Source organism: Anolis sagrei, chromosome 5 (genome assembly GCF_037176765.1).
Source record: "Anolis sagrei isolate rAnoSag1 chromosome 5, rAnoSag1.mat, whole genome shotgun sequence".
NCBI classification, from domain to species: domain Eukaryota; kingdom Metazoa; phylum Chordata; class Lepidosauria; order Squamata; family Dactyloidae; genus Anolis; species Anolis sagrei.
In genome coordinates this window covers 108,274,355-108,302,341 of record NC_090025.1, presented here as the reverse complement: position 1 = coordinate 108,302,341, position 27,987 = coordinate 108,274,355, and the positions used below count along the sequence as shown (strand labels likewise).

General features: G+C 38.2%; 1 protein-coding gene across 1 annotated transcript; it reads left to right on the top strand.

Annotated features, from left to right (window-relative positions):
• The first annotated feature begins 8 nt into the window (after positions 1–8).
• Positions 9–27,412, top strand: FBXL5 (F-box and leucine rich repeat protein 5). The gene is made up of 11 exons (XM_060777959.2): positions 9–195; positions 8,659–8,874; positions 10,798–10,893; positions 11,277–11,466; positions 12,064–12,246; positions 13,601–13,726; positions 16,658–16,806; positions 17,030–17,112; positions 18,152–18,871; positions 19,269–19,417; positions 26,585–27,412. Exons 1-11 carry the CDS (start codon positions 112–114, stop codon positions 26,659–26,661), a joined length of 2,073 nt encoding a protein of 690 aa, XP_060633942.2. The 5' UTR covers positions 9–111; the 3' UTR covers positions 26,662–27,412.
• Positions 27,413–27,987: the final 575 nt, after the last annotated feature.

Here is a 27,987-nt window from a genome sequence, read left to right as displayed (position 1 = left end):
CGCGTCGGGTCGCGAGCGGCCGCTGCGGCGCGCGTGCGCAAGGCGAAGGCCGTGCCTGCCGCCGTTTGACCCGCGGTCGTCGAGCGAGCGCCTCTATATGGGGAAGAGAAGATGGCTCCCTTCCCTGAGGAGGTGGATGTTTTCACGGCCCCGCACTGGCGGATGAAGCAGCTCGTGGGGCTCTACTGCGACAAGGTACGGAGGCCGGGTTGGGAAGAGAGCGGGGCGGCCAGGCGGGGCTCTGCGGAACCCTCTCGGCCGCCGAGACACGCCTCCGGCCCTTCGCGCTTCCATCAGCCAGGGTTCGGAGCCTGGCGCGCGAGGGTTTGGGCGCGAGAGCAGAGGGGAGGGGAGGGGGCGGCGAGCGCGCGCGATCTGAGGAGAGGGGCGAGACTGGCGGCTGCGCAGACGTCCCCGCCTCGCGCGCCGCTCTGAGCGCCTCATCAGCATCACACCCCCTCCCTCCACTGGCCTTGCGGAACAGCCGCTCTTCTGGGAAGGCTCCCCCCTCCCCCCGCCAAGACATCCCAGGACTCACTCTCACCTCTTTTCCTCACCCCTCTTTCCTCACCTCTTTTCCTCCGTCGACTCTAAGGCCCCTTCCAGACAGGTCCTATATCCCAGGAACTGATACCAGTTTTTCTGCTTTATACTGGGTTATATGCGCCCGCACTGCCAGATAATCTGGGATAAACAACCTGGGATCAGATCCTGGGATATAGGGGCTGCCTGGAAGGGCCCAAAATCTATCCACTTCCACTCCCTTCATGACGAAAATTTAGGACCCTTCCACAGAGCCATATAACCCAGAATATCAAGGCAGAAAACCCCACAATATTAGCCCGCACTGCCAGATAATCTGGGATAAACAACCTGAGATGAGATCCTGGGATATAGGGGCTGCCTGGAAGGGCCCTAAATCTATCCACTTCCGCGAAGACTCCTCTGGCGTCCCTTCATGACAAAAACTTAGGACCCTTCCACAGAGCCATATAACTCAGAATATCAAGGCAGAAAATTCCACAATATCTGCTTTGAACTGGATTATCTGAGTCCATACTGCCATATATTCCAGTTCAAATAATGTGGGATTTTATTCAACTATTTATTTATTTATTTGCTGTATTTGTATACCGCCTTTCTCAGCCAATAGGCGACTCAAGGGGGTGAACAGGGTAAAATTCAATGCTTACAATATCATAAATATAATTTAAAACATAACATATAATAAAAAATTAAACATCTCAATAAAATATAAATTCATAGTGTCTCCTTGTTAAAAATGTTGTCCGGCCTCATTGTCGTCATTCCATTTTCCTATGACAGTTACTCGGCATTTGGAAACGCATGTTCAACAAGCCACATCTTCACTTTTTCCCAGAATGTTAAAAGGGAGGTGGCTGATATAATATCTATAGGGAGGGTGTTCCACAGCTGAGGGGCCACCGCCGAGAAGGCTCTGTCTCTTGTCTCCGCCAAACTTACTTGTGATGAAGGCGGTAACAAGAGCAGGGCCTCCCCAGATGATCTTAAGGTCCTAGATGGTTCATAAGGGGAGATGCGTTCACATATGTAAGTTGGGCCAGAACCATTTAGGAAGGGGTCCCACTCTTTTAAAGGCTCTTGCATGCAGCCATATCACCCAGAATATCCAGGCAGGAAATCCCACAATATCTGCTTTGAACTGGAATATATGACAGCGTGGACTCAGATAATCCAGTTCAAAGCAGATATTGTGGGATTTTCTGCCTTGATATTCTGGGATGTAGGGCTGCATGGAAGCACCCTATAACAACCAACTTCAAAGCAGATATTGTGGCTTTTCTGGGTCATATGGCTGTGTGCAAGGGCCTTGAGGCCCCTTCTACACAGCTGAATAAAATCTCACATATTTATTTTTTTTGCTTTGAACTAGAATATATGGCAGTATGGACTCAGATATTGTTGGATTTTCTACCTTGATATTTTGGGTTATAAGGCTCTGTGGAAGGGCCCTGAGTCCACACTGCCATATATTTCAGTTCAAAGCAAAAAACGTAGGATTTTATTCAGCTGTGTGTGGATGGTGCCAAAGTGGGTCAAGCTGCAGTTATTCACCCTGGAAGACACTTCCTCCTTTCAGTCTTCACCTTGCACTTTGTCACTTTTACATTTGAGGTTTTCTAGGCGTAGCCCCCTTCTTTGTAAGCCACTTGTGACATAACTGGAAAGGAAAGGAGGCCTCTACAGCCCCTTCCACACAGCTAAATAAAATCCACATTTTCCGCTTTGAACTGGAATATATTGTTATTATTTATTTATTTACATCCTGCTTTTCTCCCCCACAGGGGATTCAAAGCAACTAACAACAAGATATAAAACATACAGGAATGTTAGGACAAAAAGGAAATTGACATAGTCAGTAATAACAATGAAAACATAATAAGACAATTAAACCGTAATAAAACACATTACTGATTGAAATACAATCAGTACTTTAAGTATAGTTAAGCACATAATAAACATAAACCGAAGCCATTATCCTTCCAATTTCCACATGTCCATAAGGTATTGCACAGAAATGTTCAGCACCAGATATTACTATGGCGCCTATCGAGCTTGTATTAATTTTCATTGAAGGTCTGCTTCCAGATAAAAGTTTTTATCTGAAGCCTGAAAGTTAGTAGGGAGGGGGCCATTCTGATGTCTTTTGGAAGGGAGTTACAGAGCTGTGGAGCAGACATTGAGAAGGCCCCCTTTTATGTGATGGTGGTGGCAACGAAAGAAGGCAACGTGGACTCAGATAACCCAGGGCCCTTTCACACAGTCATATAATTGATTGTTTATATTGCCCATTTGCTTTGTTTATTATTTAATGTTGAGTCCCTATGGGGAGAGGGGGCAGGAGACAAATAAAGTTTTGATGATGATAATATTGATGATGATATAACCCAGAATATCAAGGCAGAAAATCTCACAATACCTGATTTGAAGTAGGTTATCTGAGTGCACACTGCCATATATTCAAGTTCAAAACAGATAATGTGGGATTTTATTCAGCTGTGTGGAAAGGATCCCAGTTCAAAACAGATATTGTGGACTTTTCTGACTTGATATTCTAGGTTTTATGGCTGTGTGGAAGGGGACTACATGTAGGTGGATTAGATGCGCAGATAAATTTGTTGCTCAACTTGTTTTGAGAATTCTGGCCCTTCCTGTTGTGGATGGCATTTTTGGTTTCTCTTTGAAAGGATTGGCTTAGCATCACTCATTATAAAAGATTCCAGTACTTGACACACAGGGAGCCATCAACTGGGCTGTTTTTGCTTGCGTCTTTAAAATATTATGGTTTTTTTCATTACTGTCCCAGCGTTTACTAGACAGTAATGATAGGTTTTAATTCTATACACACATACGGTATGCATATTCTTTATATTGCTGTACAGCATAAGACCGCAGGCCTTTGTTGACAAACTTGTTTGCTCCCTTGTGGCCAGCCCCAGTTAGCAATCTGGCTTCAGCTCTTTGAAACAGTTGAATATTTTTCAAAGGCATCCATGTGTCAAGCGCATTACAATAATCCAAACGGGATGTAACTTAAGATGTGTGTCATTCCTGGCAGGTCTGATATCTCAAGGAATGTACACAGCTGGTGCACAAACATTAACTTTCCAAAATATTAATAGCTACTAAAATAATAATAACAACAACCACAACCTGTGGAATAACCTGCTGGAAGAGATCTGACAGCTAAACGAGGAATCCGAATTTACAACACTATTGAAGATTCATCTCTTCCAGCAGGCCTACACAGTCAACTTTCAATCATGAGTTTTGATTTGCATTCTGTTACCACTATATGTCAATTCTGTAGCTGTGTTTGGTATACATTTTCATATAAGCATGATTTTTAAACTCTGTAATGCTGCCAACCTGAATCAAAATAATGTTGTAATACATACTTTATTGCCCTGTTACCTCCCCTCCTCCCCTCGTTTACTGGTTTCCTGTGAGGATCACATACTATGTAGGACAGTGGTTCTCAATCTGTGGGTTCCCAGATGTTTTGGCCTTCAACTCCCAGAAATCCTAACAGCTGGTAAACTGGCTGGGGTTTCTGGGAGTTGTAAGCCAAAACACCTGGTGACCCACATGTTGAGAACCACTGCTGTAGGAGGATGCTAGAATTTTGAGACAATGGTTGGTCTTAGTCAGGCAGTGGATGATTGGTCTGCTGATACATTAAGTGTACATGTAACTCTCTTTGCACTGTTGTGACGTTATATTATCATGAGTTGTCCCAGTGCATTTTTTTTCCAGATAATCAGAGAGCTGCATGAGTCAGCAACAGACGTATTGCAGGAATATTAACTTTCAGGTACAATGGAAATGACATGTTGCTAAAGGGACACTGTTTTGGGAAAGTATAGGTCTTGTTTTGGCTTCTTTTTTCAGGCTCTTGATTGTGTGATGAATACGTTTAGTATAGAATGTTTAAATATCCTTATTAAATTTACTGTTTATGAGGAATGATCAAAAATAAGGATCTGCTCATGTTCTTATTTGAATATCTCCCTTTTCAATCCTGCAGCATGACTGTCTCTTTTACTTCATTTCACAAAATCTACAGTACAACCCCTATTTTCATGGGAGATGTGTTCCCAGACTTTGAAATTATGATTAATGATGAATTTTCAATGGGATAAATGATGAGGATACTGAGAAGGCATATAGTTTGTACATGAGGCCCTATGTGAATGTCAAACTGGATAAACAAAACCTTGTATTGGTTATATGAATCCTATATTTACAGTATCATTAATCTCCATTGACCCCCCATTTTCTAGGTTCCTTTTTTCAGTTTTATAACTGTACTTTCAGAATCTTTCAAATACTTATTTTAAAACTCTTCAAGTTTAGTTTGCTCACAGAGGCTCCCATCAGAAAATGGGAAATAAATTATTTTCACTGATTGCACCTTCCTGAGTTCTCAAAATCTACTATAGAGACTTGTGGGACTCTCTGAAAGAGTTTGAAAGATCGACAGGAGGGGAAGAATGGGTAAATATTGACTGCCCATTGGATTTTTAAAATCTAGTTCAGCATTGAACTGCAATTATAGAGACTAGAGTTTGAATCTACTCAGCTAGGCATGCCTACTAAATGAACTTGGGCAAGTCACACACAATTAGCCCCAGAAACCCCTGTGATGGGTTTTCATTAGAGTGAGCAAAAACTGGAAATTACTTGAAGGCATACAGCAACAATACATAGAAGTAACCACCATCTGACACCCCGTTCTGAAATTGGAGGCTAAGGTTAACACAACAATGGGAGTATAGAGGTCTCTAGATAGGGGTAAGGAAGATCGTGCTTTCTCTTTCTTGCATGCTCGTTTCATAAGTATTTTTATTTCCATTGTTAGTAGTAATAAGTAAGTTGAATGTTCTTTATGAGCCAAACTTAAGATGAGTAAACCAGTGACTGCAATATATAGTTTCTATTTAAGACAGAAATGGTCACATGGAACAGTTGAATTTACTTAACGCCATTGAGGTTGGTGTGGGATGTTGCTTATAAAGTAAGTCAAAAGATGGGAGTATTTGTGTAGGTCAGTATGATTACTTTATGCTGTCTAACTAGACTTGTGCAATCTTGCCTGTTTGTGCTGTCCTTTGTGTTCTTTTTTCCTAAGAAGATTGTATCAATTGGATCCACTTTGCAATTTTTCATATATTATGTTGTCCTTTCTGCATTTTCCATTGTAGTGAAGGTTTGTGCATTGTTGATATTATTTTGCTGGTACTGCATGGTTGAAATATATAGCTTCTCATTTTCAGGAGTCTTAAACCCAAAGCATAAAGAGTTACCTAGTGAGCATGGTGGCCAGGCAAAGCCCCGAGCAGTGGGAAGTGTAAAAAGTCTACACATGACAGAGAATAGGCTTTTAAAAAGATCTTGTACAGTGTATGTTGAACCACAGTATGAATAAATTGCTGGGTATTAAAAGCTATAATCTTGCAAACCAACAATATATTCGTTGGAACAGCAGAGTAGTCAAACAATTAACACTACTTGTTGACTTCTATTACTTGTTTATAGTACAAGTTTATGCTTGTACTATAAACTTAAATCTGTTTTTATTATATTTTCTTTCCTTCAAGTCATTGATCATCCTGTGAAAATCTATAATTAGTGCTTTGTAGGGCTTACACAGTTATTATTAAAGAACGTGCCACTTAATCCCTAAAATCTCAGTTAATCTACAGTTTGGAAAAACTTTGGTATTCTGGAGATGGAGAAATCATTGAATAGACCTTTAGTATGTTGTTTTGCAGAGATATTTAGACTTTGGAGAAGGTATTATTTTCTCCCCTCAGGACTATATAGAAGCCCTAGGATTGCAGGAATGAGAAAGTCAGAGGGTGACATTTAGCATAGCCTTTGTGATATTGTGGGAGAAGGTGTTTTATTTGAGGCTCATCTATTTTCTAGTATTCTGATAGTTGGTGTAATATACTGAAAGGCTGTCATTTGCCAATGTTTAGATCTTAGTAAATGCTATCAGACTTCTTAACGCTATTTGTATATGGCAAGTGAAATTGACTTTGTGTTATTAGGAGGGGAAATTTTGGAAGACAGGTGGTATTTTCGTTCACTGAACCTCATTATGGCATAAATGACACAAACAGCATAGTGTCACTTGGATAAGTAATTTCTTTTGTCTAAGATCTAATTCTTATGAATTCATTTACTGTAATAGTTCCTGTATTTAGTCCACCATGCAGTTCAGATGTTGGCTATGAGCTTGAATTAGTTTTTAGGTATCATTATATTTAACCTTTATTTTCTTTTGTAAATAACCAAACATTCTCATTGTATCTTCACTTGTCAGGCCTCACTGAGCTAAATATAGAATATTGAACTTCTCACTTACTAAACAGAGATCAATTGTGTATTTGGATTAGTTTACAGGTGCTAGGCAGTTAGAATTTCTTTGGTAATACAGTGAAGTGGCATATAAACATATATATTTTATAATGGCATTTCTTTAGTAAAGAAATGAGTGTTCATGCTGTGCCCTGAATATAGGCTAATATAGGTATAATCCCTTTGTTCTCTAATGTGTAGCAGGGATTGAATTCTTGGTACCTGCTACAGACCTTGGAAGAATAATCATGAATTAATGGCATACTATGCTGAATCAGTGGAGGAAAGGATATTGTTGCCATGTAGTTGCAACATATGTACAATAGTGATGTAAATGTAGTTTATTTTATTTTGATTGATTGATTTATTTATCGTGTCAGAAGCAAATTGAGGGTACAGTTATAATGTATTTAAAAACACAAACAAAGTTAAAAACTTTGCATTATGCTAAATGTCCTTTGACCAGAAGCTAACCACTTGGAGTGCCTCTAGTGTTGCTGTAAGAAGGTCCTCCATTGTGTATGTGGCATGGTTCAGACTTCATTATTGTAAGTGGTCTCTGGTTTGCTTTTCTCCACATTTGCATGTCATGGACTCCACTTTGTAGCCCCATTTCTTAAGGTTAGCTCTGTGTCTTGTGGTGTCAGAGTGCAGTCTGTTCAGCGCCTTCCAGGAAGCCCAATCTTCTGTGTACCTAGGAGGGAGTCTCCCATCTGGTATCAGCTACTGATTGAGGTTCTAGGTTTTAGCCTGCCATGTTTGGACTCTCGTTTGCAGAGGTGTTCCTGCGAGTATCTCTGCAGATCTTAGAAAGCTATTTCTTATTTAAAGTGCTGGCTTGCTGGCTGATATCCGAACAGAGGATGGGCCAGAGATGTCGATATTCCTTTTGATAAGGAAACAAACATTTTGCTTCTACCCAGAGATAGTTTTTGTATGTCATTAATCAAGGAATTGACTTAATGCTAGTAATGGTGGATTTTTTTAGCGAAGATTTTGAATTTTATTTTTTGGGGGGGGGGGGAGGGGAATCTGAAAAAACATTCAGTTTCCTAACTGGTGCATAATTTAATTTAATCTTTATTAAATAAAAAATAAATATCAAAAAATCCATATATATTTTAATTGAAAGGACAAGAGACATGGTTAAATATAAAATAATGGTATGCCTATAAATAAAAACATTGCAATCTCTGTAGCTGCTCATGCTTGGCAGGAACCAAGTGAGAGCAGTCAAACAAGCTTGTACCAGCTTGTTGACAGTAAGCCTCTTGCTCAACAGTGTGGTCAGAGCTTTGTGTACTTGACTTCTTTTACAGGAGACGTTTTTTGAAGATTCATAGTTAGGTTTTGTTTTTTATGCAATCCTTAAGTGTGGCTGGCATCTGGTGGATTACAGTTTACTATGTCACCCACACACAGAATTTGGCAGTGGAATTCATGGTCAATTTTGTCTGCCATGTTCAGTATTGTTATGAAGAGATTAAGTAAATTCATGGGAGGTGGTGCAATTAATGGCTATAAGCCAGAATTGACATGTCTCAACTTTTGTATCAGATATTGTTATATTGGTATATTTCTCGTCAGGAAACATGAGATGGAGCTTGTAGTTGGATGCATGTCGTACTGATGGTGGACTCCTTAGTGGACACTGTGTGAATAGATGTTGAAGTGAGATGCTCCAAAATGCTTTTCAAGAAGATGGCATGTTGACATTTCAGGAAAAATAATATCTTTCTTTTCCTCCAGCTATCTAAAACCAACTTTTCCAACAACAATGATTTCCGTGCTCTACTCCAATCCCTTTATGCCACTTTTAAGGAATTTAAAATGCACGAGCAGATTGAAAATGAATACATCATTGGCTTACTTCAGCAACGGAGCCGGACAGTGTATAATGTTCATTCAGACAACAAACTGTCAGAGATGCTGAGCCTGTTTGAGAAAGGGTTGAAGAATGTGAAGGTAATCTGCTAGAGGAAAGAGTTTGTTATCTCTGTTGTATAATGGGAAACTTTGTTCCTAAAATCTGGTCTGAACTTGGTTACATTTGAGTTAATATATTTCTGTTTTTTTTGGTTTTTTGTTTGTTTGTTTGTTTTTTGCAGTGTAGTCTTGTGAATGTCTGCTTGGGAGTAAGTCCCACTGTGTTCAGTGCAACTTACTTTAGTGTGTGTGTGTGTGTGTGTGTTTTAATTATTATTATTTACCAGTTAGCCATAATTTTAGGTCAGACCTCGGATTTCTCTGGTAGGGTGTGAATGATGACATACCTGTAAAAGGCATAACTTCCTTTTTTGGATGTTGTTCCCTTGTGAATAACAATTCAGAAATCATTTTGAATATGAATAATGATCATAATAAAGCTTGTTAAAGATTGAAGATTTAAATAGTAGTATATAGTACATACATGGCTATGTTAAAGAAACACAGACTGTAATCTTCTACCTCTGTATTTTATCTATACAACACAAAATTTATTTGTACAAATATATAATTTTAATGAAAAATTATTGCTTTATATGGTTCTCATGGTTTATGCTTTTATTCAATTTTGCTGGCCTAAGAGGAGTTTAAATAAAAGTATTCAATTGAGCCATAAAAAGTATGAACTCTTATGTTTGTACCCACAGCTTTAGAAACTAAGATGAAGGCTATAAACATCTTCAAAAGACAAATCTCTCATGCCAGTAAAATATGTATAAAATTCTTTTACATTTAAAGTTAGATGGTGAAATTTATCTGAATTGGGGTGAGAAACTTTGGAATGCTAGGAGACCACAAACCCCCGATGATATTTGAGGCCTGCACTGCCTATCATGCTGGCAAAAAAACATTTGTTTGTTTACAAGTACTTCCTAGAGACCACCGGAGTATGCTCACTCTTGCTTTGGGACTTTGAGCACATTTGGGGATATTTTGAGAGAAAAGGTTTTTTTAAAAAAAAAATTAAAAAGTTATTTTGATTCTAGAGGACTCGCCAAATGTTGTGGAGATTCCCTCCATACCTTCTAGAGGCCATTTTGAAAATTTTGGTCAAATAATTTTCTACTCCTGGGGTTCACAAAAATGGCCCTGACAGCCACACATTTTCCTGTTCCTAATCTAAATTTACCTTAATTGGCTCATATAAAAATAGCTGTTTTATTTGAGGATAGAAAACATAAATTTGGAGGTCCCCCCCCCCCAAAAGGTACTATATCTATCTGAACAGATTTTACAGGAATAAAAAATGTGCTTAGGATGTGCATTCTTTTGCGCTATAAGGCAATTTTCCAAACCCTGAAATAAATTGATACATTTTGATAGCTATTATCTATGCAAAATACTCATAGCCAGCAATGTGCTGCCACTTATAACTATTTTTTCAATTTTTTTGGATTTGGTACCTTTTTGGAAATAAATCCCACAAATGCTTCTAAAAGTTAAATGTTGTCATACACTATTGCAATGTTCCCAGATGATAAAATAACAACAACGACAACAACAACTTTATTCTTATACCCTGCTGCAATCTGCCCGAAGGGATTCGGGGAGGTGGCTTATGTAGGGATTATGCCCAGCAAAAAACAGAATGAAATATAGCATGATTAATAACAATTGCATTTCGATAATTAAAATAATAAAACCAAACAACGAACATCATAACATAAGAACAACAGTATCCAGATCTTGTATGTACACTGACATCTGGATACCTATTTTAGGTAAATTGGAAAGCTGGTGGTGATAGTGATGGCATAAATTTACACTGCTAATGATCACAAATAACTGAAGTTTATTAATTGAAACATACTTTAGTATAATATAATATGTGATATAAGTGTCTGTAAATTAAAATAATAGAAAGGTTCTCTGATGCATTTCTTTACAATAAATTGTTTTCAGAATGAATATGAGCAACTAAACTATGCTAAACAGTTAAAGGAGAGGCTGGAAGCTTTTACCAGGGATTTCCTTCCTCACATGAAAGAAGAGGAGGAGGTAAGCAGTATTAAGGTTAAGAATAACTGAGATAGAGAATTAGATATAAGACTGAATATCTGACATAACGTATAAGTCTGGCTGTACATCTTTTCCTTTGTGCATCAGACTTACACAGAAACATGGCACAACGCTTTCAGTAGTCATCACATATTAGAAAAATTAAGTTTTGTTAAGAGAAGCCCTTATCAAACTGTCCAAATGGGAAAATTATGCTTGATGAATATGTAGTATAAAAAGATTATAGTTTATCTTGTAGGGGCAATCTCTTAGAGAAAAACAGATTACTGTAACAATTTTAAAAATGTGTTGACAGTATAAAAATGGAGGAAAGAGCATGATGAGAGAATTGTTCAAAAAGTGCTCCATATTGTCCATCTTAGGTTTTCCAGCCAATGTTGATGGAATATTTCACTTACGAAGAATTAAAGGACATAAAAAAGAAAGTAATTGCACAACATTGCTCTCAGAAGGAAACTACAGCAGAAATTCGTAGAGGCATTAGTCTCTGGAATCAAGCTGAGGAGCTCCAGAAAGCTTTCAAATATTCTGTGGATGAAAAAGCAGATCAAGGTGAACTATTTCAGTTGAAATCAATTTGTAGCCATTGTGACCAAGTTACTTTGAAAATATTGGTAAAGAATGCAATGGTGCGTAGACATAGTTTACAAAACTTAGCGTGATTTGAGTGGGTTTCTTCTTCAAAGTCATTATAGTTAGAGAAATGTGACCACCATTCCCTTTGCATAAATTTCCTTTGCCTTTCGGATTGTATATTTTTAAAATTCCAAATATACTTTGACTTTCTGATGCAAGGTTGTAGCACTGCTATTCAGTAGAAAAAAAGGTAATAGTTCTACAGAGAAATATCTAGGAGGCTAGTAGTATTTCAGTATCATGAAGTTTTCCAGTTGTATAAACCAGTATCACTATAGTTTGAGATGGCTTTTTAATTTCTTGACTGTTAAAATCCTTTTGAAAATGGATACAAGGTATTAAAAGCCAGTACCATAAACCAGAATGAATTATGCAAACAGATTTTTTAAAAATGTAATGGTTGTTCAGTATATCCTGCTGCTACAGTTTTAGTGGAGGACACTTATGCTTGCTTTCTAATAGAAAAAAAGAAACTAGTGAAGCCACTTCTGAATGGATTCATGTATATTTCAGAAACTGAAGAAACAGGACAGGCTAGCAATATTATTCATCTTCCTTCTGAGGTGATGCTGACTATTTTTAGTTACCTCAGCCCTCAAGAGTTGTGTCGATGTAGTCAAGTAAACACCAAATGGTCTCAGCTGGCAAAAACTGGATTTCTCTGGAAACATCTTTACCCTATTCGCTGGGCCAGAGGTGAGTGGAGGAGATTCGTTGTTTAGCAAAGTAAAGACTTTCTGTATATATTTCAGATTTCAATATTAATGTCAAAAATAATGTAGTATGATTTTACATAGGATTTGTGCTACATTAGAACAGTCAATACTTTTTAATATAAAAAGGAGGTGGCTGGGGAAGGGAAAATAATTTGACTTCTAAGGCTACATATTATGATTTGTAAATATCATATATTTCATCTGTAAAATGGCACATTAATTTTAATTTATTTAATTTAAAAAATTTCTCATGGACAACTATTTTGATAAATTGCTACTTCTTGAAAGTTCCTGCTGATTTTTTTCCTTATATCTTGTATTTGATTGTAGCCCTCGCCTTTGTGTCTGTGTGTATTTTAGAGTAGAGTGCAGTGGAGTTTCCTCTGGAGGCTTTTCTGCATAGGCTGTCTATCAGGAGTGCTTTAATTGTGTCTTCTTGTATGGCAGGGGATCTCTTCCAGCGCTATGATTCTATATCAGGAATATGCAATACAGGGTCTAATGGATACACTTTTTCTCTTCCATTCACCATCTCATCCTGACCAAAGCCAACCTTTTTGGGATCCAAACGTTTCCTGTCTTTACTTTCTGCCCCCGAAAGAGAAGAGGATGCAGGGGAAAGGGCAGGCCGGGGCTTGGGGAGAACCCACTTCCTCCTGGCCTACCTACCTCACTCTGGCCCACCATGCAGCCCCCAAGTTAGAAAGTTTGCCCGTGCCTGGTATAGAGTGATTATAGATATCAATAAACCTCTCAAAAGGAATAGCTCAGAAAGCATGTGGGTTGCATAGCATAGGTTTGGATTTTGCTCTATATATTTAGTAGCATGGCAGTATACAGATGCACTCATTTAAAGAAAATGCATAATTTTAATCTGGGAAATTCTAAAGTGCACACAACTCTCTATATAGTAGATAGAGAGTACAATGAAATAATAATTGAGCTATAAGGAAAGAGGTTGGCGCCTTTGCTTTCATCTTGCTGTGCAACCTTGCTCTTAATCTCTTGATGACAAAATGTAATCCTTTAAAATTCCATGGAGGAAGAGAAGACTGCAGGCTAATCCAACTGGGAATGTATTAACTGAGCATAGTCCGCAGAAGATTGAACCAACAGAAATGATCCTGACCTGGAAAATATATTAAGGTGCTGTAAGTCTGTATGCCCACATTTTCCAGTCATTAGGGACTAAAGATGGCAAGATGCATGCAGTGTTCCTAGCAACTTCTGTGCTTACCATTTTGTTTCTTTACAAACCTCTTACTCACTCATGCTGGTGACTGACCCCAAACCTGATTTTTTTTTTAACAATTTCTTTATCATTGCCTAATCAGGAGACTGGTCCAGCGGCCCACCAGGTGACCTTGACACAGAGCCTGATGAAGAATGGGTAAAGAATAGAAAAGATGAAAGTCGTGCTTTTCAGGAATGGGATGAAGATGCAGATATAGATGAGTCTGGTAAACTAAAGTATAAAGTTTATCTGTCCTCAGTAGTTTGTTCTCTGCAAAACTAGCTTTTGTCTCTCATGAACCGAAGTGTTGCTTTTCAGGGATTGTGGCTTGTTTTCACAACCCACTGTAAAGATTGGTAATCAGGATTTCTCAATGCAATCATATATGCACTCTTATAAGACGAACTGAAATAGTGCTGGGGAATTCCTACTCCATCTGTTGACCATTTTGTCTCTCTGGTCATTTTTATCCCATGCTGCTCAGCATCTCCATCGAACACCTAAATCAAGGCATCCAGAATGTGAGAAGGATGTTGTCAATATACTTTCCTCTGTTCATTAGATATGGGGGTGTTGAAACAGGGTCTGGGATAGCGGTGAATGGCAGTAAACTAAATCTGAATCAATATATTTGGGAGATACGTGATTTGCATAGCATTGCATTTCCCCTGAAAGAAAGTCTGGGAATATGAATGCATCATTCTTCATAATGGAGGAACAGGTTGAACAACGTCATGAACTTCCTTTCACTATCTTAGTATATTCAATCTAAGGCTGGTGCACAAGACTTACACCAAAGCAGAGCCTGGCTATAGTCATTAATGGTTTTCTTCTGGTAAATTACAGCCGATGCAGTGTGAAGTTGTTTATCACAAATATTTTACATAAGTAATTATATTCTCTGTGTATATAAAATTATAGTCTCAGAGGTGTCTATATATATTTGAATTAGACACCTTCAAGCCAAATTCATTATAAAAGCCCCCCCCCCCCCGAGAGATCTCTTTATCTCATAAAATGGGATCCCTTGTCATGACGAACTAAATTCTCCCAACTGATTCTTTTACACTCATCACTTTATTCCCCCTCTTGCAGTATAATCCCATTTTACCAAACATATTGTTTAATCAAGTTTTATTGTGTTTTAATTCATTTTAGTTAATTATTGCAGGAGTTTAAAGATAGTGATTAGCGTCTATTTCTCTGTGTATCTTTGTTTTTGTCTGTTATTGTTGATATAGTCAATAGACTAACCGATAAACAGACCTGTCTGTATTTGAACTGAACTCAAAGGATAATGAAATGTATAGCTAGACTTTTTATTAGAATACTTGCCATAATATTGTTACAGCATTACATTATTTTCTTAAATGTAAGGCAAAACGCTACTGAAAATGGTTAATACAGTAATTCCACACATCCAGTGAAATGCTATAGTTATGCATTAATCTACCTTAACCTAGTTTAAAGATCTTCCTTTGGGCATCTCCATTATTGCCTTGTCTAATACTATATTTACATACATTCAATGAGACTAATTGAGTTTATGAAACATTTTTTTAAAAAATTGAATATTTTCCCCTGATGGTTGTCTGTACTGACATAACCTCCAGTCTGGACTACTATCATTCACATATTTTGCCAATTCTCAGACTGGTGCATTAGCTACTAGACCACCACTAAGCACAGTTCAAAATGCTGATGTTAATATAGCCTACATGATATGGAACCTGGATGTCAACTACCTTATCCAGCATGAGTTTAATCCATTCGTAAACCCTTTCTGGCAGCTATTTTCAAAGGGCCCATGTGTTCTGAAAAGTGAAGATCGCAAGGCCGAACAGGGTATAGGGTTACAGCCTGTGCTGGACGGGGTCGCACTCCCCTTGAAGGCGCAGGTTCGCAGCTTGGGTGTGACCCTGGACTCATCGCTGAGCCTGGAGCCTCAGGTTTCAGCGGTGACCAGGGGAGCATTTGCACAGCTTAGGCTCGTGCGCCAGCTGCGCCCGTATCTTGGGAGGTCTGACTTGGCCACGGTGGTACACGCTTTGGTCACATCCCGCCTCGACTACTGCAACGCTCTCTACGTGGGGCTGCCCTTGAAGACGGTCCGGAAGCTTCAGCTAGTCCAGCGCGCGGCAGCCATGTTGTTAACGGGAGCTGGACACAGAGAGCATACTACGCCCCTGCTGTCCCAGCTCCACTGGCTGCCGATCTGCTACCGGGCCCAATTTAAGGTGCTGGTGTTATCCTACAAAGCCCTAAACGGTTCCGGCCCAAAATACCTTGCAGACCGCATCTCGGCCTACGAGCCCACGAGGGCCTTGAGATCTTCCGGGGAGGCCCTTCTCTCGGTCCCACCTGCCTCACAGGCACGTCTGGCGGGGACGAGGGAGCGGGCCTTCTCGGTGGTGGCCCCCCGGCTGTGGAACACCCTCCCTGCTGAAGTTAGACAGGCGCCCTCCTTGATGGCCTTCCGTAGGGGCCTGAAAACATGGCTCTTCGAGCAGGCCTTCAATTGAGTTGTATTTGAATGACATTGGATTGAACTAGGACTACGAATTTGGCTATGACCCCAGGACTTGACGAAGCGGATTTTTAGTATAAGTATATGTTATGTTGTATTTGTCTGGTTTTGTATCGTCTTGACGCACTGTACACTGTCTTCTCTGTTGTTGTTCACCGCCCCGAGTCGCCCTCGGGCTGAGAGGGGCGGTCAATAAATGCAAGAAATAAATAAATAATAAATAAGATGAAATCCTTGAAATCTTGACCACACAGAAGGATGAAAGGTTTAACTGAATAATTCCAAAATATACTTCAGCTCATTCTTGCCTGTTTGCCTCATGTTAAATATATTAGTGCAGGAGTGTGTGGATTAAATGTCTCTTTAGATATTGTTTTACTGCATTTCCATCTTCTCTATCAGTATAAACAGTGATCTGGAATCACCCCAGCAAATCACCCCTTTTTACATCTGGAATTTGATCTTTTCAACCAAGGCTGCTTATTAGATTGTAAGATTTTAATAACTTCATTAATACGAACGTTGACCAATCATGTATGTATTTTTAAAATGGAGTTACTATATATGGGCAGCTCCTGTAAATATATGTGATTGTTTTGCTCTTGAACTTGTCTTTTGATTTCTTTATAGAGGAAAATGCAGAAGAATCACTCTCTATCAGCATTATTCAGAAGGAGAAAGACTTACTCCAAGGTTTAATTCATCATGTTCTGCCACGCGTAGGCAACTCAGTGAAAACAATTGTGCTGGCCTATAGCTCAGCCATATCTAACAAAATGGTACAGTATACATACTGAGTGAGTCTGTGCAATCTGTAAAGAGTGATACTGTGTGAGATGTATTTTATTTCAAAATTCGTGCTGTTTGTCTTTCTTAGTTGGCACTCAAGACAGAAGAAGAAAATCTAAAGATATCAATATAGTATACTAAAATAACTACATATGGCTTGATTCCTTTTTGTAATGCAGCCCCTTTAATCTGACTTTTCTTTCTAAACAATAGGTCAGGCAGATCTTAGAACTTTGTCCAAACTTGGAATATCTTGATCTCACTCAAACTGATATTTCTGATTCTGCTTTTGAAAGGTTGGTAATTTCATTTGTGTGTGTTCAATATAATTTCATTTCATGTGTGTGGGGGAAGGTGTTGTTGTTTACAAAACAGTACAATAGCAAGTAAAAAGAACCTTGTATTTAGACAGTTGGTCAAGGTTATAGTCTGCCTACAGATTGGGGAATATAACAGTAATATAATTTTAAATGCGAATATGCAGTGCTCTGAGTGCTCCAAATATCATCATTGTGCCTGTGTTCCTTTGATCACAGGCTTCTGGCTTGTGTCTCACTGGTTTGTGTGTTTATGAATCAGACTAAGAGTATTTAGAATGGTAAATATCTGCTATGATAATTTGTGCTTAATGCTTTACTGAAATGGAGCATCCATATTCTTTAAAATAATTGTTGATAAAAAAATATGTGGATGTTCAACTTGAAATTCACACTTTTATTGATTGCATTTTATACCACATTTAGTACTCTGTTACAAGTGTCAGTTGTGTAAAAACTTTACAGAAGATTCAGTAGGATGAAACTTTGTCCAGTTTGATTGGCAACTTACTTATTTAGTCTGTAAAGAAAAGAAAGAACTAAAGGAAAGGGTAATGTTATTTAGTCTTGGACCTATGAGAGAAGCAAATTTTTAAAATTTGCATTACCTGAAATAGAGTGGGTAACGCTGATGGATTGCAGGTCCTTTCAGCCATAGTTTGAATAACCAAAGATGGTGATTGATAAAGTGTTGCAGCTAAAATGCTATACAGAACATGCTATACCGTGTTGCAAGCATGGTAACTTTGCTTTTAGCAATGTTTTTTTTTTCTTATGAGGGCTTCGACAGAATTACATTTGAGCCAGCTTCTTGTGATGTCACGAATATTCAGACTAACACTGTTAGTGTGTTAATGTAATCCCATTTTCTTCTATGATACACATTTGTGTTTTCTGATTTGCGTGGTGAGTAGTATTCATAGATTTGCTATATGCCAACTTTAGGATAAAAGTTTAGACATGCTGCCTGGTATTGAAGCTGAATACTATTTAATAAAGACTTGAATGTTTGTTTCAGTTGGTCTTGGGTTGGCTGCTGCCAGAATCTGCGGCATCTTGATCTCTCTGGATGTGAAAGAATTACAGATGTGGCAGTAAGAAAGATCTCCAGAGCCTTGGGAATTCTGTCCCTTGAAGCAGGATCTCAGAAAAATGGCCGAAACCGGAATGGAAAAACGGTGTGGAAAAGCAACAACATTACCTTGCAGGCCAACAAAGAGAACTGTGGCTTGCATGATATTACAAATGACAATGACATTAAGGGAGAAGGAAATGAAAGCCATTGGAGCTCATCTGTCGGATCAGATAGCCTCAGCTCTGCCTATATATGGATGTTGGATGCAGAAGATCTGGCAGATATTGAAGATGCTGCAGAATGGAAACAGAAAAATATGGAGAGAGTTTGCGTGGTAGAACCAGCATCTAGCTTTACTTGTCCTGCAACATGCTGCAGAAAAGACATTTTTGGATTAAGGACTAGCATCTGCTGGCAGCAGCATTGTCCTGCTGCATTGACCTATTGTGGTCATTCATTTTGTTGTGCGGGAACAGCGTTAAGGACTATTCAGACACTCCCTGGATCCTCTGCACTGCCTAAACATGCACAAAGGACTAGTAGGCTGTCAGAGGAGAAGGACTTGGCACACTTCAGGAGTGCAAAATCAGACCAAGAGACAGCACGAGGTCTTCAGTTCCTCAGTCTATCAGGATGTTATCAGATAACAGACAGTGGTCTCAGGTGTGTAGCTCCATTTGAAGCACATTCTGCTTTTTTTTTTAAAAAAAAATCCAGGCTCAAAATCTAGTCTGCCAATTCTTTTGTTAACTTGCTGTTTCAGCAGTACCAAAATTCATTTGGTGATTTCAAGTGGGGAAAGGCTTTTTGCAAAGTAGTAAAGCTTGGTTCTGAGAAGCTCAAAGGGACTGATGGTCTTATTTATTTATTTATTTATTTATTTATTTATTTGCGGCATTTATATGCCTCCCTTCTCACCCTGAAGGGGACTCAGAGCAGCTTACAATATATCTATCTATCTATCTATTTATCTATCTATCTTATGATCATAACAAAGATTTTTCAATGACTGTCCGGTTCCTGATATAGTCTTAAAAGTGATTTTTCTTTCTATTCCTAGGATGTTGACTCTGGGAGGTGGACTTCCTCACCTAGAACACCTCAATCTCTCTGGTTGCCTGACTGTAAGTGGTGCAGGCCTGCAAGATTTGGTCTCGGTGTGCCCTTCTCTAAATCACGAACACTTTTACTACTGTGACAACATTAACGGTAATGTCTTTTTGAATAAAATATTCTTTTATACATCTATTTTATTTATTTTAATGTCCTGCCTTTTTTAATTTGCTTCTTTAAACTTTAAATTTTCCTTTATTTTATCCTTTAAATTGTTTAACTTTATTTTTCTTTAAATATTTGTTTGCACAGTTAAATACTTGGTGTGTGTGTTCCACCACTTTTTTCTCATAATGATGTATACAAATAGAATTAATACAGCAAATGCAGGTGTGAAGTAACTTGATGATTTATGGCAACTCCATGAATTTCAACAGGGTTTGAGGGAAAGAGGTAGTTTTAACTGTTCCATCCTTTAAAATATAACCTGCAGCACCTGATATTCCTTGGTGGCCTCCCATCCAAATAATCTGATTTGAAATGGGAAAATTGTGTCATAGATAGTTATTTTTCTCCAGAGTGCTTTAGAAGTGTCTTCTATAGTATAAAGGCCAAATTTGAACATTTTATTGGTAATTTGCTGACTTGATTTTAGCATGACAATATATGTAGAACTCATGTTAATGTATGAAGCTGAAATCCTATTAGGCTTGGATTTGTGGCTGGACCTACAAAATATAAGCCATGGTCCATGATAATCCTCTTAGTGTACCTGCTTTTGATGATCAGAGTGTTGCTTCTAACAAAACATATGGTGGCTCTTTCCTCAGGAAGGGATATCTTGGTTGTGTTATATCTTTCATTCAAGCAGTCTATTATTCAGTGTTGTTGAGTATATTGTTACTTAAAACTCTTGAGTTTCCTTAGTGCTTCTGAATATTTATGTACTTAACTAGTTAGTATTCATATAATTTTAGACGTCTTATTTCAGTTTCTTAAAAGATAAGAAAATTCAGCTTTTTCCATAGGTTGCCGTTAGTGGATACTTTAATTTGAAGTATTGAAGTAGTTATTCAAATTTTTAATGTTGGGTAATGAGATTGTAGGAAAGCAACAGCCCTACTAGTACCACTCTGAGAATTTTAGTGTTGATGGGGCAGAGAAAATATATCTCACAAATGAAAAAAATAGCTTGTTACACAGCTCCTCCTTGATCTTCCTCCACAAAAAAGTGATGCCTTGCCAGTGTCAAACAGACCTGGCTGATTTGTGTTAATATTGTGCAATGGACAGTGCCTTCCTGACTGCCTTGTCATGTGCCTCTTCTACTTCATATGATAAATGCAAGGGACTGCCTGTCTTAATTTTTCAAGTATAAAGCATTGTACCTTTCCAAAATTTGATACTCCCATTTAATATATATGTAGATAACACACATTAGTTATGAAAAAAAATATTTTACCTTTGGCTGATGTTTAATTCACTGGCCACAATTTTGCTGGTCACCATCTTTAAAAATATGTTGTGAAGACTTGCTATAAAGGATAACTCCTTCCATGCTGTCTGCTTTTAAAATGTAAGTACTGTATGGTTCATGTAGTGGTACCTTGAGAGGAATTCCTGCTTCTGATTTTAATATTGGCCCTATTTACTCATAATGAAGGGCCAGCACAAGCTAATGCCCTCTGCTGCCCATAATCTAAGCTACCATGTGTTGAAAGTACTATTTTCAGTTGTTATCTAGCCCTTGACTTCTGTAAAGGTATCATCCAGAAATGCTGCTACTCCATCCTTATTCTTTCTGGTAATCTTATCACAATTTTGAGAAGGAAACATGCTTTTCTCCAAGATATAGCACTAGGAATGGAGATGGGAATACAGCTGTATGTTCTTGTAACATTGGTTGGAATCAAGGGCCATTACATGAATTTCTGTGTAATGTTCCGAATCTAATTCTGTATCTTGAAATTGTGCCTAAGTCACGTCTTAGATGTTAATTGTGTATTCAAAGCCAATAAGGATGGCTATTTGAATGTTTAGCATAATTTCTCTTGATTTGAAAGCTGTTTCTGCATCCCTCATTTTGTACGTTTCTTTAGAAACATGATAAGAAGTATCCTAATTGTTGGCAGATTGCTTCCGCTGGTCCCATATGTCTTGACAATACCTGTCGAGCATCTTTTAATTACTTTACTTGTCATACATTTCTCTTGACATATGATTCAAGGTGGCTTTACAGCATAATTTAAAACAAAGTATTTTCTTTCTTTCTCAATCTTTTTACCCTGGAAGAACCTTTGAAATAATTTTCAGGTTTCTGGAATATGCTGTATAAAACTATTATACTTACTACTCAGAAGAAGAAAAAAATACCTCCTACCACAATTCGTTCAAGGACTTTCATCAATCTCATGGAACCTTACTAGGCAGATCTCATTTAAGAAACCTTCTAAAAAAGAAGCTTCCTTTTATCTTCATCTAGACACCCTTTTTCATCTTTGTTCCGTGTCTAGTTGGAAGTTTTTTTTAACTGTAGGAGAAAAGTAAAGAAGGGGATAGGAGAAATACAGACTTTTGCTGTCAGCAGTATGTCTGCAATAAATTATACCAGTTTGAGCTGGGAAAGAATGAGATTCCCCCATTGCTGTCCTACAGTAGCCGCCTCCATAATGTGTTACTGAGCATGGGTGAACAGAACGTGTAGATTGATGAGCATGAGCATCCTTGGGAAGATCATTCAGATAGTTTCTAGAAAGTTCAACATGTTTTTGTTTACATCTGCAAAGCTTATCTGATCTGGTGGTTTCATTTTATATGTGCATATTGTCAGTGTTGAATAAAAAGTTTGCTGAACTTTGTTCAAACATTTTTATGGTGCTGAAACATATCACCATTCTTTCCATATTATTTCTTACTCTGGCACCAAATTTCTTTAAAAGAAGTGATGCCTAGGAACACATCAACTTCAGCTAAACTTCATGGTGGAAAAAAAACATACACTATTACGTATGCTATCCTACTAAAATATCAGAATTCAAATAGTATGAAAGTATAATATATAGCAATTAAAATAAAAGTACCACACAGCTCCCCTACCCATTACAACACTGATGTGGAAAAACAGTTAAATTATACACTATAGAAAGTCAAAAAAGTTGAAATCTATACACGCTCACTAGAATTGTAAGTGAGCGTTGTATTAATCATTTGTCTGTGCTGCTACTTGTTAATTTTTGACAGACAATGCATTGAATGAGGGTGTGGTGTTTGCAAACCTTTTTGTCCAGCTGTATTATACTATGCAGATGCTTTCAAGGAGTCTCCCTGAGCATCCAGCTGAACTGGATATTTCACAAGGAATCTGAAGCTATATAGACAATGCTGTAGGGTGTTGCTGATTTTTAAAACCAGATTTTTGTTTATAATCACATGCATTTTTGGGGGGTTGTTATCAAATAGTGTTGCGAAATCTTGTTTTTTAATTTGATGTTATGGCCTTGGAATCCTAAGATGGGTTAACAACAGGGGTCCTCAAGCTTTTTAAGCAGAGGGTCTGTTCACAGTCCTGCAGACTGTTGGGGTGGGGGGCAGACTATAGTTGAAAAAACACGAACAAATTCCTATGCAACCTGCACATACTGTATTTGTAGTGCAAAAAACTTGTATGAAAGATTAATACAACATATTAAATGAAGAACCATTTTTCACCAACATAAACTTACCAGTATTTCAATGGGAAGTGTGGGCCTGCTTTTGGTTGATGAGATACTCACGTTAGATAGGATTGTTGTTGTGTGCCTTCAAGTCATTTCAGAATTAAGGTGACCCAAGTCTAAAGTTTTATATTAGTCTATACTGCCATATAATCAAGTTCAAAGCAGATACTCTGGAATTTAGATGGCAGTGTAGAAGGGGCCTTAGTATGTTACTTTTACTTTGAAGTCTTGTGGTACTTGGTCATCTTTCTACTTCCCTGAAAAGATTGTATGGAGGTTAAAGGTCCAATATCTACATTTTGGCAGAAGTACAGTCTATTCAGTCACTTATGTTTCTGTGTGCTTCTGTTGTCCACATACACACCTCTTCTATTTGAGTGATCCAATGCTTTTTGTTAGATGCTTTTAGTTCCCTGTTTCCCAGGTACAAGTATTAAGAGATGAGGGAGTGCAGGCTTTCCCAAATAGAAACATGAAGTCTGAATCCAAGATGGTAGCTTGCTCCAGATCCAGTATGCCTTTGCCCCTCTAAACGTTTGATTAATCTACTTAATCTCAGAAAATATCAGAGCGATGTATTTGAGGATGTATTTGGGGATTTGAGCAGAGTCGTATGGCAGAAAATGATCATATATTTTGATCCTAAGCTTTCTAGGACTTTATCTGGGACTTTATCATGTAGCCACATGAATTTCCATGTACCCTTCCTACCAGCTCTCTTTTTATTGTTGCCACCATCCCATTTAAATTCCTTTCATGTGCATCATGGACTTGCATGAAAGACTACATCATCATGTCATAGATTGTGCATACTGCTTGGCATAAGTATTATATTATTTGCGGGAATCCTTTAACTATTGGAAGTGGTGGTGTTTTTCATCAGGGATTATGAGAATAAAATCACTCACCTTCATCCTCCTTAGACTGTAGATTTTTAAAGTGATGTCTTCAGTAGGCAGTGGAATGAAAAGCCATTGAGAGATCATGTGACCATGCCATCTAACTTGGGTTTGAAGGCATGATGTGTCTTTGTTTCTTTTGCTCTTTGGATTCTTAGTCCAGGAGGTGATGCCGGATTCTTTTCTGGCATTTTCTTTAAGGTCTTCTTGAGACCAGACAAATATAATTCTCTCTTATTTTCACAAGCTTTTATCTTGTGAATGTTGAAATCTGACATTTATTACCATCCCGAGGTTTGTTGATGGTTTATTAAATTGAGACCTTGTTTGTCAGCCGTCATGGTAGTTTTACAGTGAGGGACAATTTAAATTAATGTACAAATTTGATTTATCCCCACGTACTTTCCTTTCATAATCTTTCTGGATCAGAAAAATGCCTGCACTTGATTGAGTCTTTAGTTTACAAAAAATAGTCCTTTTGACTACAATAGTAGGGACTTTTACCATGGTAACATGGACTTTAGTTGTCTGTTTTTTCATTTCTTTTTTGAAAATGATTAGAAAATGTCTCTGTCAGTACTTTCTCGTGCTTTACTACACAGTATCTGTAGTATCAAGTAATTATGTTGCCATTTCCTAGATTTTCTTAATCTTGGTAACACTGTAATTGAAGTGTAATCAGAACACAGTTCAGACTCAGCATTTCTTACCGATTCATTTGAATCATGATTACACCAATCTTGCCATAAGTCTTTGCAGAATATTTCAGAGATAAATAAATAAGGCATAATGTGTGCTGTCATTTACAGTGCTTTTGCAGAGGTATTAAATCTCCCTTTTGAGTTTTCCATAGGTTTTTAAAGTATAACCTGGAATTTAAATAGATTTAATGTAATTGTTTCCATATCTTATACTACACCTTGTTGAGATATCACAGCATACTCAGCACTGTGAAGAGGCAAAATTGTGGCAAAACATTTAAGTACCTACCCCCCCACCCCTCGCAAAAACCCTATTAGCTCTGCATGTGTGGAATGTGACTTGAATAAAGAGCAAGGCAATAGAGTTCAGAAGTGAGGAATGCAGTAGATGGTCGCATGCCGAATTTGAGAGGGAGAGGAAAGCATAGAGGGAATGAAGAAGACAAAAAGAATGGAGAAGTACTAGGCAAAGCACTTGTAGGGTTCGGGTGTGTCTTTTAGTCCCTTACTTCCATCTTCATCAACAGAAATGTCAGTTATTGTCAGCTCATTATGGGATTATGTGTTTTCATGATTCTTTGCTTCTGCTGTGCCATTTTGCGACTGGTCAATCTTAGTAACTTTCACTCTTCTGAAGTGGCCATGATGCTAGAAAGCACGAGTTTTCATTTGGGAATGAATAATCAGTCTCACCATAACAGATTTGGGAGCAGTCCAAAGAAGATAAAGTGATCAGTGTGAAAGAACATTCTTTATATTGTTTCTATATGCAGATATTCTACACTGATGAAAAGTGAAAACCTGGTTATTTGAACAGGCGTTTGAATAGATAGTGCAATGAGTGTAATGAATATAGGAATGGAACAATGGATGACGAATTTGGATCATGTTTTTAGTTATGAGACGCCAGTGAATGGTTATTGTTGTTAACTGTATAATGTGTCTATGATTTATTATTTATTTATTTACTTTGCTTATATACCGCTGTATCTCAAGCCCGAAGGCGACTCACAGCGGTTCACAAACAGTAAAAACAGTAGAAACAGCAGTGGTTCCATACAACATATAACAATTGACTTAACACATTATCCATAAATTACCAATAAGCAATTACAATGCACAATTATTACAAAAAACAACCGTACCCAATCTTCTCATCATCCAAGCGTAGTCCAGGTTTGTCGTCCATTGTTCCATTCCTATGTTCCATTACCAGATTGCACTAAATTACTCAAACGCCTGCACAAACATCCAGGTCTTCACCTTTTTGCGGAATACCATTAGAGATGGTGCTAGTCTAATGTCCGTAGGAAGGACGTTCCACAGCCGAGGAGCCACCACCGAGAAGGCCCTATCTCTCGTCCCCGCCAGCCGAGCTTGAGAAGCAGGCGGGATCGAGAGCAGGGTCTCCCCGGAAGATCTCAAACTCCTGGTGGGTTCATAGGCAGAGATGTCAATTGTTTTAAATATCGTGTTGTTGTTAGCATTGAATTTTTGCTGCTCCTGTTGTTAACCGCTGTGCGTCGCCTAAGGGCTGAGAACAGCGGTATATAAATAAAGTAAATAAATAAATAATAATAATAGATTTAGAAGAAAATGAGGGGGTTCAGAAAAAGACAATGAGTGAGGAGGGTAAAAAGAGAAATGTCATTTTGCCTTCAGGAAAAAAACTTTTAGGGCACATCAGTTGTGTCTCTGATTTTGCAATAACATTTTGCGCAAATTGGAGGTATTTGTACAGTCATGATACTGAGGCTTGATGTTTATGTTTCTACCAATGAGGACTACCATCTTAAGTGTATTTTTACTAATGGTTTCATTAATCTAAAGCTATTGGTGCAACTACATGAGGGTTGAAAGCTGAACATTGTTGCCAATGTAAAATCTAATTCTATTAAAAATAAAACTAAAAACTTTCAGTGGAAATGTGCATGTATGTACATATAAATGTCCCAAATGAATGTGTTCCCCGTTTCTTCCTTTCACATTTGTTCTGTCTTTACACAGGTCCTCACGCTGAAACCGCCAGTGGATGCCAGAACTTGCAGTGTGGTTTCCGTGCCTGCTGCCGCTCTGGTGAATGACCTCACTACTTACCTTTTTCAGTCTACTTCATTTAGCTGAGCAGGCTTCCTCTCATGCACTTTACTTACAGCCCGCATCTTGTGTTAACAGTTCCCTTTTTGGAGTGCGATACGTAGGTCCTTTTTGCTCCATAATTCAGGGTCTTATAAGCAAACTGTGTAGTGTCATGCCATTTTCACAGCATTTCACTCTTATTTGGAAGGTGGGGGGTGTCTTTGTGCTGTGGAAAACTTTTCAAATTATTTTGACACTTCTCCCCTAATGTTTGGCACTTAATTTGGTTTGTGTTTTTTGTGCTGAGCCCATAACATTTTTTAAAAGCTCATGCTTAAATATAAACCTTACGGTGAATGTGAAATACATCTGAGTAACAATATATATTGTTCAGTAGTGTTTTCTCCTCCTAACCTTCTGATCCCAGAGTTGTCCTATTGCAAGATTAGGGAGATAACCTCCGTCTTATCACTGAACTTACATTTTTTAGGCTTGAAAAAACAGTAAATGAAACATTCCCATCAGCATCAAAGTTTGTTAGTTCGATATGTTAACACAGCAGGCCAATGACTGTTTGCCACATCATTTTGTGGACTTCACAAAGTAACAGCTTAATAGTTGCATAGCAACCACAATCCCCTGTATCTTCTGTATAGACCCACTAAAGATGCTGAAATCTGAAAGGGATTTTTCAAGAAGTGATTTCTCTGCCATAAGAGCAACTGTAATAAATAAATAAAATGCGGCTTTAAGGAATTCCCTTGTGATAGTCTGTTCATTTGATTCAGGGGGAAATGTAGATTAACTGGAAAGAGCGCTATTGATCTAGCAACTGTGTTATGGTGGGTCACATGCTATTGTGTATTTTGAGAACTCCTACATGATGGAGACTGAAGTACACTAAAATGCTTCCTGTTATACTAAGATGGTAGAAAGATTTTGCTAATAACCCTATTTGAAAAAGAATGTTCTTGATAAAATATTTAACATCTGATATGAAAATTTTTATACCACACACACACACACATATATGCATGCTCCAAAGGCTGTTGCCAGGTCAAGTGGCCTGTGATATCACTGGGAAAGAAACACAACATGTATGAGAGGAAGGGAGGAAAAAGCACAAAGACATGTGAGGTAGGACCAATCAGAGCTGGAGAAGGGAAAGAAAGGAAAGGGAGGGTGTGAAAGGGAGGGTGTGAAAGGGAGGGATGAAAGAAAGGAAGGAGAAGAAGGAAAAGAGGAAAAGGTATGAGGAGACAAAGGAAAGAGAAAAAAGGGAGGAAAGCAGAGAGGAAGTGGACCCTTCGACACTCTGGAAATACATTACT